At 37.8% G+C, this 14,731-nt stretch overlaps 1 protein-coding gene across 6 annotated transcripts in view; it reads left to right on the forward strand.

Annotated features, from left to right (window-relative positions):
- Positions 1–14,731, forward strand: part of UTRN (utrophin) — a 497,690-nt gene that overhangs the window by 352,389 nt on the left and 130,570 nt on the right. For all 6 annotated transcript variants that reach the window (XM_055311522.1, XM_055311520.1, XM_055311521.1 and 3 more), the window contains one exon: positions 10,490–10,646. In XM_055311522.1, coding sequence (XP_055167497.1) covers positions 10,490–10,646 — 157 coding nt within the window. The remainder of the gene's footprint in view (positions 1–10,489; positions 10,647–14,731) is intronic.

Raw genomic sequence — 14,731 nt, forward strand, 5'->3', positions numbered from 1 at the left:
CAGTGGTTGAGCATCTGCCTTTGGCTCAGGTCGTGATCAAGTCCACAACAGGCCCCTCACAGGGGGCCTGCTTCTCCCTCTGCCTTTCTCTCTCTCTGTCTCATGAATAAATAAATAAAATCTTAAAAAAATTAAAGGATTGAAATTTCAACTGGCCAAATCCCATTGAGTTGCAACTTTCTATTCCTCAGAAATAAAAATAAATAAAGTGATTTAAAATGTTAATTCAGTGAAAAAAACATTTACTGAGGTCCTAGCAAAACCAACATCTAATCTAACAAGTGAAAAGTTACAGTGTTGGCCCTGGGAAGGATTGTGTGTGTGGTGCTGGAATTTTGATACTTTGGAGGATGAATTCTGTAGGAAGGAGAGTTTATTGAAGGCTTACATCATAAAGAGATCATTCCAAATGGAAAGCTACAGACAAAAAACATCTTTGATCTTCCACAGATGCTATTCCTAAGCCAATCAAGTCACATTTTTTTCTAACCTGAAAAGAAAAATCTCATAAACTTGCAATAGTATCTTTTAAAAAAAAAGATTTATTAATTTATTTGACACAGAGCACAAGCAGGGGAGCAGCAGAGGGAGAAGGAGAAGCAGGTCTCCCACTGAGTGTGGAGGCCAACACTGGACTCTATCCCAGGACCCTGGAATCGTGACCTGAGCCCAAGGCAAATGCTTACCTGACTGAGCCACCCAGGCACCCTGTTGCAATATTATCTAATAAATAAATTAATATTATTTTTAAATATGGGAGAGTAAACTTTTGCTGGTAGATTTCTACATTAAGATAGATCACATATTCCAGTAAAGTGTGTGTGTGTGTGTGTGTGTGTGTGTGTAAGATTTTATTTATTTATTCATGAGAGACACAGAGAGAGAGGCAGAGACACAGGCAGAGGGAGAAGCACACTCCATGCGGGGAGCCTGACTTGGGACTCGATCCCAGGTCTCCAGGATCACACCCCAGGCTGCAGGCGGCACCAAACCGCTGCACCACCAGGGCTGCCCAAAGTGTGTGTTTTTTAATTTTAAAATTTTTAAAATTTAAATTCTAGTTAGTTGATATGCAATTCAGTCTTGGTTCAGAAGTAGAGTTCAGTGGCTCATCCTTTACATGTAACACCCAGTGCTCATCATGGGCTCCCCATGCTCCCCTTAGTACTCATAACCTATCCCATCCCCCACCTCCCTCCCTCCATCATCCCCAATTTGTTCTCTAGAGTTAAGAGTCTCTCATGATTTGTTTCCCTCTCTCTCTCTCTCTCTCTCTTTTCCCGCTTCCTGAATGTTAATCGGTTCGTAAAGTGTGTTATTAATGTGATTAGAATTAAAAGAATTTTTAGCCTCATTACCGACCTCTGGAGAGTCAGGCATTTATTCAAGCAGTTAATAAGAACAAACTTCTGTGTTTAAGGCATTGCAAATAATAAACAAGACATGCTGCCTGTCCTAGCAGGATCACAGGTCTATCCAGGTTAAGGTGGGCTCAATGAAGGATGTAGTTACTTTCTTTTCAGATGATTATCAAAGGCTTCATGAAAGAGCCATTCACTAAGCTGAGCCTCAAAGGGTGTATATTCTCCAGATGGACTGTAAACCCTGGAGAAGGACATGTAAATAGGAGGCTTGACATAATACTGTTTTCACAGAATAGTGAAGAAGTTCAATCTGGCTGAGACTGGAGTTTTCTGTGGGTAGGGAGGGGAAAGATTGTGGCCAGAAAAAAAGGTGGAGAGGTGAGACACACTCATGGAACAGCTGTGTGCACCATGTTCATTCCTCTGGTAATAGAATTTGAAAACTCTTAGGTGACATGATTAAATGTGAGTTTTGGAAAGATCCCTCCCACATGCCCATGGAGGATGCTTTATTCAATAGTGTAGTTCCGAAGACAAGGAGAGCTGCTAACAGATCTCTTCAGTATCCAGGAATGGGAAGAGGTAAGTACTCAGTTCACGTTATTGAGACACTAAGTGAGATATCTAGAAACAAATTGCCAGTAGCCATTGGATGGACATCTCTTTGAAAGAGAGCTGTAGGCCACATAAAGAAATGGTGAGATGAGGAGTACCTAGATGGAGGTGGCAGGCAAGGCGCTGTGAGTAGGCAAGAGGGTGAAAACTTAGAAGAGGGCACAGCAAAGAATCCCAGGAAACCCTATTATATCAGGAATAGGTGAAGGAAAGGAAAGCCAGCAAAGGAACCTGAGAAATGGGTGGCTCTGAGGAGAGGAGAACCAGGAATGTTGTCAAGAGCTGAGAGAAGAAGGTTTTTCCAAGGGAGAGGTGTGATTGGTGGTACAGCCCCTCAGGAGGTACAGCAAGATCAGGATGACAGAGGCCAGGCGCAATGGGAAGAGCTTTGGTCACTGCTGGGACAGTGTTTTGGTTGAGGTGAAAATCTGATTTCAGAGGAACCAAAGGTCAGAATGGGAAGTGGAGAAGTGGAAACAGAACTAGTCTATATAACTATTTACTCAAATAACTGTTATAAAGGGAAGAAGCGAGAGACAACACATTGCTGTAACTATGTTATGACACATAACAGCATTATAAATGTATAAGAACTGGAAGCCTAGATCTATACCTGTATTGACTTGTGCATGTTTTCTTTTTTTTTTTTTTTAGATTTATTTATTTATTCATGAGAGACAGAGAGAGAGAGACAGAGAGAGAGAGAGAGAGGCAGAGACACAGGCAGAGAGAGAAGCAGGCTCCATGCAGAGAGCCTGATGTGGGACTCAATCCTGGGACTCCAGGATCACACCCTGGGCCAAAGGCAGGTGCCAAACCGCTGAGCCACCCAGGCGTCTCTTTTGTATGTTTTCATATAGATCAGATATGCTTCACTAAAGAAGTGAGTGATACATTCTTCATTATTAACTTCAAAAAATGGGCAAAACAAATTATCTTAACATTCATTCTTATTTGGGTATTTATAAAATATGTATACTTCTTTATACAAATATATATCAATTTGTAACTCTATGTGGTGATGGATATTAACTAGACATATTGTGGTGATCATTTGGCAATACACACCTATATTGAATCGTTGTGTTGTCCACCTGAAAGTGATAGAATGTTATGTGGTAATAATATCTTAATTAAAAGAAGGATAAAACAGTTTATTATACTCAGCAATAGGCCCTCATATAGGAAGCATACCTCAAAGAGCAGTGGTACAGGATGGTGTTTATTTTTTTTTTAATTTTATAAATTAATGTTTATTGGTGTTCAATTTACCAACATACAGAATAACACCCAGTGCTCATCCCGTCAAGTGTACCCCTCAGTGCCCGTCACCCATTCACCCCCACCCCCCGCCCTCCTCCCCCTCCACCACCCCTAGTTCATTTCCCAGAGTTAGAAGTCTTTATGTTCTGTCTCCCTTTCTGATATTTCTCACACATTTCTTCTCCCTTCCCTTATATTCCCTTTCGCTATTATTCATATTCCCCAAATGAATGAGAACATACACTGTTTGTCCTTCTCCGGTTACTGTGGCCAAGTTCAAAAAGGGTGTTGCCTGAGTTCTCCTCTGGGATTTTGATGGAATCTTGTCTCACATTTAGATCTTTCATCTATTTTGAGTTTATCTTTGTGTATGGTGCAAGAGAGTGGTCCAGTTTCATTCTTCTGCATGTGGATGTCCAATTTTCCCAGCACCATTTATTGAAGAGACTGTCTTTCTTCTAGTGGATCGTCTTTCCTCCTTTATCGTATATCAGTTGAGCATTAAGTTCAGGGTCCACTTCTGGGTTCTCTGTTCTGTTCCATTGATCTATATGTCTGTTTTTGTGCCAGTACCACACTGTCTTGATGAACACAGCTTTGTAGTACAACCTGAAATCTGGCATTGTGATGCCCCCAGCTATGGTTTTCTTTTTTTAAAATTCCCCTGGCTGTTTGGGGTCTTTTCTGATTCCACACAAATCTTAAAATAATTTGTTCTAAGTCTCTGAAGAAAGTCCATGGTATTTTGATAGGGATTGCATTATACGTGTAAATTGCCCTGGGTAACATTGACATTTTCACAATATTAATTCTGCCAATCCATGAGCATGGAATATTTTTCCATCTCTTTGTGTCTTCCTCAATTTCTTTCAGAAGTGTTCTGTAGTTTTTAGGGTATATTTTGAGAACCATTTGAATGGTAAATGGTTCTCCAACCTTTTATTTTCAGGTTGTAGGTGTCCTTCTGTCTAAAATGAGTCTCTTGTAGACAGCAAATAGATGGGTCCTGCTTTTTTATCAGACTGGATAAAAAAGCAGGATGGTGTTTAGTAGTGTTAATGCTATGGAGCTGTACTGCCTAGGTTCAGAAACCGGCTTTGCCACTCAGCAGCTGTGCCACTGTGGACAGGTTATATGTCCCTTCTGTGCATTCTGTATTTCAGATTGTGCTGTAATTGTGTTAAAGTCAATGTTGTCATGGCAGGGAGCATTGGCTCTAATTTATCATCATCTTTAGAAGGAGAATGTCTGCCAAAGATTACAATAACAGCTAATATTTCTTGAATATTCATATGCCAGACCTACTCAAAGTGCTTTACAGACATTACTTCCTTTGAGTATGGTGTGGTCATTGGACCACTGTGTAATAATCTGTGGCTCAGTACCTTGGGTTCATATCTTAAATATTATTTTGCAGTCCTTTTGGATAACTTTGATTAGACTTTTAAATACTGAAGTCCAGTGTGCGAAATATTCTTTGCAATCTACAAATTATACTTACAAGTATATATTTCACTTAGACTGATAGAAGAGACAATAGCTAATGATTTGAAATGTCAGCTAGAAGATAGCCTCTTAGGGAATTTGACAGTATTTTTTACTCTCTGGAAAAATGTGATCAGAAATAAATTCAGTAATATGAATGACATGGCTTAACTTTTTATGTTAGATTTATTTAATTTAGGACTATGTTAATTAAATATCCACTTATCAGCTTAATGATGTTTAATATAGATTCTTATTAACATACGGTTTCAAAGGCCAGTGAAATTGTCAAATCTAATGAAAACAGAGTTCAAAGATAAAATTCTATCTTTCCTTTCTTTTATGAGCCTCTTAAAAATTCAGGGCACCCTTTTAAGAGCCCTTAGAGAAGATTAACCTTTAACATCATGATTACATCTAATGTTATCACATCTTACAATGTCATTGACACCACTTTTAGCTTTAGCCAGTTGATTTTGCTAACCATATTGTAAAACTACTAAAATTTCCTTATCTCAAGTCGAACAGAGAAAGATTCTGTTCTTCTCTTTTTTCTTTTTTCCCATCTGGTTCAGCACTTTCTGATAGAACTTTCTCAGAAAGTGGAAGTGTTCTGTCTCTATACTGTTCAGTGTGATGGCCACTAGCCACATGTGGCATATTGAGTGCTTGAAATGTGGGTAGTGCAACTGATAATGTGAATTTCAAATTTTATTTAATTAACTTCAGCTTAAATGGAAATCACTACATGTTGTCGGTGGCTGCCATATTGGAAGCATAGCTTTGGTGTTCTTTTCAACACAGACTGAATTCCTTTTTCTCCTAGTCATCTTAACTCCCTTTCTCAGAGCAAGAATAACTCCTTCTACTGTAACTGGTTATTCTTGCACTAATAAGGGTATTGTCTTTCATTATAACTAGATTTATAATCTATGGGTTTTACCACAAATTAAAAATAAATTTCATTTGTCATAAAAGTGCCAAATTGGACATTTACTTATGTGTGTTCCTTACATGATAGGGGATAGTATGTATTTGTTCCCCTTAATTTGGGTCATTGTATTCTTTGGTAGACCTACTTTGCAAATGTATCTTCACTTGTCTATAAATATGTCTGGGCAGTTCTATATGGCCTCTTAAATGCTGTCCATAATGAAAGCCGTGAAGTGGAAACAGTTTAGATTTCAGTTTGAATCCCAAATTCTGTCCTTGAGCAAGTTTTTTTTCTTCTCTGAATTGTGGTTCCTGCAGAGAACTGTTGTTAAATTTCTTATATCAGAGTATATTTGGTTAACTTGTCTTTCTCCTAATCTGACCCCAGGACTTTTTATTTCTGAAATCATGTAGTGCCTGGTATCAGTGCGAGTGCTCCATAGATGTTTGTTTGTAGTGAATAAATGGAAAGCTATATTTTATTTTTATAAATGCCCCTGCTTACTCATACTGTTTGTTCTCTATTTTCATATCTATACATTGGGAGAAGGAATAAAGACTTCTTTGAAGAAACATTGAAAAGTAGAGGATTTTGTGATTGATTGATTTTAGATAGAGATCGTGAGCAGGGACAGGGCAGAAGGAGAGGGTGAGAGAGAGTCTCCAGCAGGCTCCACTCTCAGCTTGACTCAGGGCTCAATCTCATAGCCCTGAGGTCAATCATGACCTGAGCTGAAATCAAGAATGGGACATTTAACCTGCTGAGCCATCCAGGTGCCCCAAGGCTTTTGTGATTTAAAAACACATATTAAGGATCCCTGGGTGGCGCAGCGGTTTGGCGCCTGCCTTTGGCCCAGGGCGCGATCCTGGAGATCCGGGATCGAATCCCATGTCGGGCTCCCGGTGCGTGGAGCCTGCTTCTCCCTCTGCCTGCTTCTCCTTCTGCCTGTGTCTCTGCCTCTCTCTCTCTGTGACTACCATAAATTAAAAAAAAAAAAATAAGTAAAATAAAAAAAAATAAAAACACATATTAATTTAGAGTTTCCTCCATATTATATTTGAATGGTAGAGTATCATTTGTGTGGATCCTTACCTTCTAAGAAGTTTTCACATTAATATATTTTAAAAAATAGTTGGTTACTTAAAAATGTTTAGAGACTTGTAAAATAAACAGTTCAGTGTAATGAGCCCTAACTTGTGTAAAGCCTGTTCTGTAGTAGACATCATCCTAAGTTGATAAATTCAGTGAAAGTACCTCTAGTTTTGCACATGTCAAGCACCCAATGAATAAACTGAAACAAGTGAGAATTAAGTCAGCTAATAAGTCAGTTATGCAGAATGTGAGTGCCTGCAGATAGGAGTTAAAGAAATGTTTTAAGGTAGGGCACCTGGGTGGCTCAGTGGTTGAGTGTCTGCCTTCAGTCCAGGTCATGATCCCAGGATCAGGCTGAGGATCTCTCTGCTGTGTGTCTCATGAATAAATAAATATAATCTTTAAAAAGAAAGTTTATAAGATTCTGAAAATTTGATGACTGACAGGTCATCCGTAGTTGTGGGGAAGGGAAAGCTTTAAAATGTTTAGAGTAAAACTGAGAAAGTACCAGTACACCAAAAACAACTTTAAGTTTTCTACGTGCAAAGCATTCAACCCGGTGCCCAAGAAAAGGCTTTCATCTTAAAAGATGAAAGAATTGAATTGAAACGAGAACACTGAAGGCTACTATGGAAGCATGCATGTATTTGGGCATATGGTAGTAATCCACTGAACACACAGAATCTATTGGAGAATAACCAGAACAGATTTTCCAGGCAATGACTCTGGCACATCAGCTTGCTTTTTATGTTGGAAGAAGGAAGATGCAGAGAAGTACGGACACTAGTGTTATCTCATTTATTTCCAAGTCACCTCAGTACTCTCTATAAAAAGCATTGTCTTCATCTTTATGAACATAGAGTCCTTCAGGTGCTGAATGCAGTAGATTTCAGTGATCAATTTCATTATTTTATGCAGTCGAAAGAGTTAATTACATTGGGGAAAAATTTGCATGCTCTTCACTGGATAAGTGTGTGTAACTGGATTTCAAAGGAATGTAACGTCCGATTTAGTTATTGATTAGAGTCAAACTGCAGATACTGAAGAAGTAGGATCAAATAATCTAAAAAAGGAGGTCAGGGTATAATGCCTAAATGTTTTGCACACAGACACACTCAAGCGCGTCTTGATCGACTAAAGGCCTCTGATGTCATTCTTTTTTGCATTTAAAAATACTAGAAAGAGGGCAGCCCGGGTGGCTCAGCAGTTTAGTGCCGCCTTCAGCACTAAACTGAGTGCTGGACATGATTGTGGAGACCCGAGATCCAGTCCTGTGTCAGGCTTTCTGCATGGAGCCTGTTTCTCCCTCTGCCTGTGTCGCTGCCTCTCTCTCTCTCTCTCTCCCTGTGTGTCTCTCAATAAATAAATAAAATCTTTAAAAAAATACTAGAAAGAAATTGCAGCACCTTAGTGGAATATATTTATGGCAAAATAATTTGTAACTGGCAGAGTTTTCAGTTAATATAATTGAAATTATTTGGTTCTGCTCTGTGACAAGTAAAATTACTGTTTATCACGGATAGGTAATTATATATTTGGCCTAAAATTAATCAATATGAACACAGAAAAGCTGGCACTCAGGCAGAATCAGGATCTCATTAAAGCAAAATGTTGTAAAGTGAGGTCAGTCATAGCACCTGTAGAGTGAATAGAAAAGATTATAAATGCGAGAGAATATAACAAACTTTTTAATCGTACAATTCTCAAAGAATTATAAAATACCTCAAACTTGTTTCTGTATTTACAAATTATTTTTTATTATTTCATACTGAGTTCTTTTGAATAAGACATAGAATTTTAGGGTTTGAATAGTTTGTTTTATATTAGCCAGCTGACAATGGAGCTATAAATAGATTGCAGGACAACTGGCCTTTTGTATGTGACTAAATGCTAGTATGTGGTATTTTAGAGATATGCAGAACTCCATTTTTATTTATTTATTTATTTTTTTAGCCAAGAATATTGGCTGATAGACCATGGTCATTATTTTATGAACTAGAGATCAAATCGTTCCTCTGAGAGCATTATGAACTCTTAAACAAGGACTTAGGATATTGTTGAATGTTTATTGCTGGAATACCACCTAATGTGCTCAATGGAAAAATACTTGTTTGAATTAACTATAGTGGAGCTATCAGCTCTGCTGATAGGGCTGAGGGACAGTAGTGGCTGTCCCTTGTTGATTCGTCTATTACTCAGAGAAGGAGCAGTTTTGTGGAAGAGGGGATCCTAATGCCGATGTCCAAGTCACAGCTAACTGGGAGGATGTGAAGCCTGGACAACAGAGGTTTCTTGCACCTGAGGTTGCCCCAACTGAATCATCTTTTGCCATCATTGGCTTTAGTCTTTGGAAGCCGGTGTGTAACAAACCTAAGATCTGTTTCCATCATCCCTCCACCTCTCATTCTGAAAGATCAAGCACACTTAAGTCCACATTCACCATCTGCCCACTGGGGTGGTACAGGGTTGGGTAAACACTGACTCTTGCAGTGCATGGAGTTATTGATCTGATCTCTCCTTTCAGTTCCAGCCCATGAAGTGTAGGCTTGAGGCTGGGTAAGTGCCCTTTCTTGAGGGCCCCAGATTTGTGCTTTTATTTTCATTTCTATTCTCAAGAGCTTTTACTCTTATTGGAATCTTCATCACATATTAAAAATGTATTTCTGAAGCATGGTTTCCTGATTATAAAGTTCATAATTTAAGAATCTGAAGATACTTTTCTGTTCTAAAAGCAGAAATTGTTACTGAAAAAGACCTCACCTTTAAACCAGAGTATGAAGTACTGTAATCAATGGTTTTTGCCCAGGTGTTTTGTATTCCCAGTAGACATTTGTCACTGGACAACAATCAGCTTGAAGCCAAATAGCGTTCTAGCTGAGCAATGGGTGATTGTTTCCCAACTTTGAGGTGAATGCTGGTGATATTCTGCTTTCAGTAATTTATTGAGTTCTAAGGGAAATTAAGATATTAGTAATTTCCTTTCCTAAAATACTAGTTAGCTCTTTTAGAAAGAAAAATAATATAAGCCTGTTATACATACTCAATTAGTGTATAAATAAATAAAATTATTTACTGTGTTTTCTGTAGTTACCCCATCTAGTATGTATCTTTTTAAACATATTATATGCATATAGTTGCTTCTTTTCCTCTCTCTACCCCTCTTTCTTCATGTATATGGATGAAAGGAGAAAAAATTATATTTGAGTATGTATATATACTTACATAACCTACTGAAATTTGCTTTTATAATTTTATATTTTGTCACAGACATTCTTGAAAGCCTCATATTTATGCCTTTGTGGAGTGTAGTTACCTATTGTAAATTTTGATAGATATTACCAGCATATCTGCATATTTCATCTTCTTCAAATTAACTGTTTCTTACAGGATCTTTTCTTTTTCATTTATTTTAATTTTTTTATTTTTTAAAAAGATTTTATTTATTTATTCATGAGAGACACAGAGGGAGAGGCAGAGACATATGCTGAGGGAGAAGCAAGGTCCCTGGGGGGAGCCTGATGTAGGACTTGATCCCAGAACCCTAGGATCACATCCTGAGACAAAGGCAGATGCTCAACCACTAAGCCACCTTGATTTCTTTTTATTAAAAAAGAGTCCGTCTCTCTTGGATGTGAACATTAGTTGGTCATACAAGATTATGAGCCCAAGGGAAGATATATAATTTTTTTTAACACAGTTCAAGTTTCTAAATGTGGTCAGTGCTGTCTCTCAACAGGGCCCATTTGGAGGCCAGTGCTGAGAAGTGGAACAGGTTGCTGACATCCTTAGAAGAACTGATCAAATGGCTGAATATTAAAGATGAAGAGCTTCAAAATCAAATGCCCATTGGAGGGGATGTCCCAGCCTTACAGCTCCAGTATGATCACTGTAAAGTAAGTTGACTGCATATGGTGGGGACCTTTCCTATTTTTTTTTATTTTGGCAAAGTAAATACTCAAAATTTAAGATTAATATCTGAGTTGAAGCAATCAGCACAGAATTTCACTCCCAACCCCCCATTTCTTTTATTTATAGATTTAATTTATTTATTTGAAAGAAAGAGAGTGTGTGGGGGGAGGGCAGAAGAAGAGGGAGAGAATGCTTAAGCAGACCTCTGCTGAGCATGGAGCCTGTTGCAGGATTTGGTCCCATGACCCCGAGATCATGTCCTGAGCTGAAACCAAGAGTTGAACCTGAGCTGAAGCCAACCTAGGTGTCCCTCTACCTGCTGTTTCTAATTGTCAGTATTTAGACACTTAATTTAAGTTGTATGCATTGCTTCCATTTGTTTGTAATTAATTTGTCTCTTCGTATTTAATTAATTTTTTCTCTAAAAAAGATTACAGATCTCTAAAGCCTTGTACTGCTTTTAATGTTTCATGACATTTATCTAACTTTCTAAATAGATTTTAAAATATTAATATATTCTATTGCAGAATTTTTTTTACTGTAAGTCTTAAATTCAGAATGCATAGTTAAAAAGAATTACAAACTATTGTGTTCATAATAAATGGAAGTAAAAAAAATAAGGACCTATAGAAGTAGAGTATAGAATAAAGTCTTAAAGCAAGTGAGGGTGAGTATTTAGATCATTTTATAGGTTTTATTTTTCTAGACTTAGACCTTTTTTTGAGTTACATTTTTATTCTGCTCAAATTTCTGTCTCTATGCAAATTTGTATTTTTACTCTGAGAAGTAGATATGCTGAAGTGTTATCAACTGACACATTAAGTCTTAGGTCTTTGTGTTATTTAGATCTGACTTATTAATTTTACATTCGTTTATTTAATATCCCTTCATGCCCATTTTCTTATGTACTACACATTGGCTTGTATTGTTATATAATTTTTTACTCTTCACATGCATGTTCTCATTCTAAATCTGTACATTTTAATGTGATGTTAGAATTCTGTTTCCTTTGGAAAAGTGATGAACACTAATGCATGCATCTTCTAAAGGAAGAAAGGAAGAGGTCATCTAGGTAATAAGTTTGCTTCAAAATGATAAGAGCTTGAAATTTATTTTACTTTGGATCCCTGTTGACTAGGTTATTCAAATTATCATTTGGGTAAGTTTTCTCTTTCTACTTGAGAAGAAACTGATAGAGAAATAGTTCTAAGATAAGAAAAAAGAAAACCCTGTGGAATATAACATGCAAAATAACAACAACAAACCATGATAGAAGATTTTAAATCACTGATTTAGGAAAATCACAGTTCTCCTTTTTTTTTTCAGCTTTTTCTTCTATTGATTCATAGACCTTTTTTGTGGATTCAGTGACGAAATAGAATAATACAAAGCTCTTCTAATAGAAGTGCTCTGTTAAGGAATAAAATCTGCTTGTGACCATCTTCAACTAGTTTTGGTTAAAACCTCAATTCTTGAGGCATGAAATGATTTTCCTCTTCTGGCCTTAGCAAGTAAAGTGCACATCAGTGTTTCCAGTAAGTGCTGGCTATGTTTTTCTAAGTCCTCCTACCAGCAAGGTCAGCCTATTTTAGCCCGTGTTTGACTTAGAGTCTTAGAATGCAGTTGCTCTGCACCAACCATTTTGGCCTGGGCATTTAGATAATAAAGATAATGCTGGTAATGATACTGATGATAATACTGGTTCATTCATTCAGCAAATATTTATTGAGTGTGTAATATGCGCCAGGCACTATTCTAGGCATTGGTGAGTCAATGAACAAAATAAAGCTCTTGCCAGATTCCAAGTAGTAAGAGACAGACACTAGACAAGCAATAAATACATAATATGTCCCATGGTAATAAGTGCCATGAAAAAGGTAAAGCAAGGTCAAGGGGAGAGAGAGGGATGGGAGAGTATAATCAGCAGAGGTGATGTTTTATGTGGAGAAGGTCAGGAAAGTGCCATAAATGGGGTGGTTTTTGAGAAGAGAACCAATGTAAATGTGATGCAGTAAATAATGCTACTCCCTTTGGAAGATATCATCAGAAAAGGGGACAGAAACACATGGGCTATAGAGATTTCAATGTTCTAGTCATATTTGAGGACTAGCATGGATACCAGTGTTGTTGAAACAATTCAGCCAAATAAGAGGTAGGAGGTGAGGTTGGGGTAGAGGCAGGGGCAAGGGGCTTAAATCACATAGATACTTGAAAGTCCTTTGTAAGGACTTGGCTTTTACTCCAAGTGAGATGGGAAACCATTGAAGGTTTTGATAATTATACTGCTGTGATATGACATACATTATATAATAATTATAGGTGAAATTATGAAGAATAAATTATAGAGGAGTTCAGGAGTGTATTTCAGTAATCTAAATGGGGGATAATGATGACTTGAACAAAGGTATAAAGGTGGAGGTAGAAGTAACTGGTTTCTGAATATATTTGGGAAGAACCAACAGGATATGCTAATGGATTGGATATGTGGAATATAAGAGAAAGAGAAGGGCTTATAGTGACAGGAATCAAAGGTTTTAGGACTAAGCAAATGGGGCAGTACCTGGAGACAGAATGTGGAATCAGATAATGGTTTTATAAGGATAAGGACAAATTCAATTTGTTTCTCTGCTAATGGGAATGATCTTGTAAAGTGGGAGAGTACCAGGTAGGGGATGGGATGGGATCCAGTGTACAAGTGCAACAGTTGATCTTGGGTAGGAGGATAAAGAGTTCATCTGTTCTAACAGAAAGGTAGGTTTGTAGATTTGCATTTGACAATCATTGGATTCTCTTTTTGATTGCCTCTGCTTTCTCAATGAAATAAGGAGCAAGGTCATCAACTGAAGATGAGAAGAAGGAAGACGATGTGGAGGTTTGGGGAGAGAAGAGGCAGGAAATGTAGTCTAGAAATGTGTGGATTAAACTAGGAATGTACAAGAAGACCACAGGACATTCTGGAGAGCCCACTTGAGGTCACTGCTCATAAATTTAAAGTGAGAAAGGCCAATGTGAATGTTTTTCTTCACCCATGTTGAGTTGCTTCACTGAAGATGAGGAGTGCATTGAAAAGTTGAATTGAACCAAGCATATATAATGGAGTAAGAGAGAGGCAAGGGAGTTACAGAAATAAGAGAGACCTATAATAATGAATGCATGTGACATTGAGACTGGGTAAAGGGAGATACGAGGATCTCAGAGATGAGGGACAGACAATAAAATGATGTTAGAAGTCAATGAATGGGATACAGCAGTGGAGCTAAGAAATCATTCATATTGGGGAACTGGGGAGGGGTACAAACTATAAAGAAAGCTGGTTGTGGCCAGAGAAGGGATGCTAGAAATTGAGTTTGTGGAGGGATGCATTTATTGTTAATGACAACTTCTAATGTCTTTTTGTGAGAGTGAGTTGCACAGGTAGGGTGGAGAACACAGTTCTTTGGGAGGAGTGGATAAGGAGCTGAGAGGCTGGATTAGCTACAGGGACAGTAAAATCACCATGACCAGGAGAGAGACCCTGATGGCAAAATGGGGATTATGAGGAGGAAGGGTGATGGTGGTATAGGCTGGGATTAGTATAGTTGGAAAAATGATGTTTTCACATTCCTTTTATCTGTGGAGTCTTACAACTATGCACAATACCCTTGGTTGCGGCTGAGAGAGAGGAATAATGTAAGTTGGATATAGTTGAGCACTGCTTTCTAAATGTCTTAGTGCCTTCTAGTAGACTTTTGGGTTACTGTTACATCTTTATCACAGTTGCCATCACTTAGCACATTGTGCATAATCCTGACTACTGTTGAAGGATGTTCTTCATCCTGAAGGATGTTCAGTAAGTAGGACTTATCAAGAGTTTTCATTTAATAGTCTGTACTTTGAGTTTTATATTAGAAAGTTTATATGAATAGCAGGGATTGAGTCTCTGAGTATGGGGCCAGGTGGTTTCTCACCTCATTGTTACTCCCTCACTAGAATAATCCTTTGTGGAGTTTCGTATTGATTATAGGTTCTAGAGTATGATACTTTATTGTGATCTATTATGGTCTGCCTTCTAATTTATCAGTGATCTAAA

This window comes from Nyctereutes procyonoides, unplaced genomic scaffold (assembly GCF_905146905.1).
Source record: "Nyctereutes procyonoides isolate TBG_1078 unplaced genomic scaffold, NYPRO_anot_genome, whole genome shotgun sequence".
In the NCBI taxonomy this organism is placed as follows: Eukaryota; Metazoa; Chordata; class Mammalia; order Carnivora; family Canidae; genus Nyctereutes; species Nyctereutes procyonoides.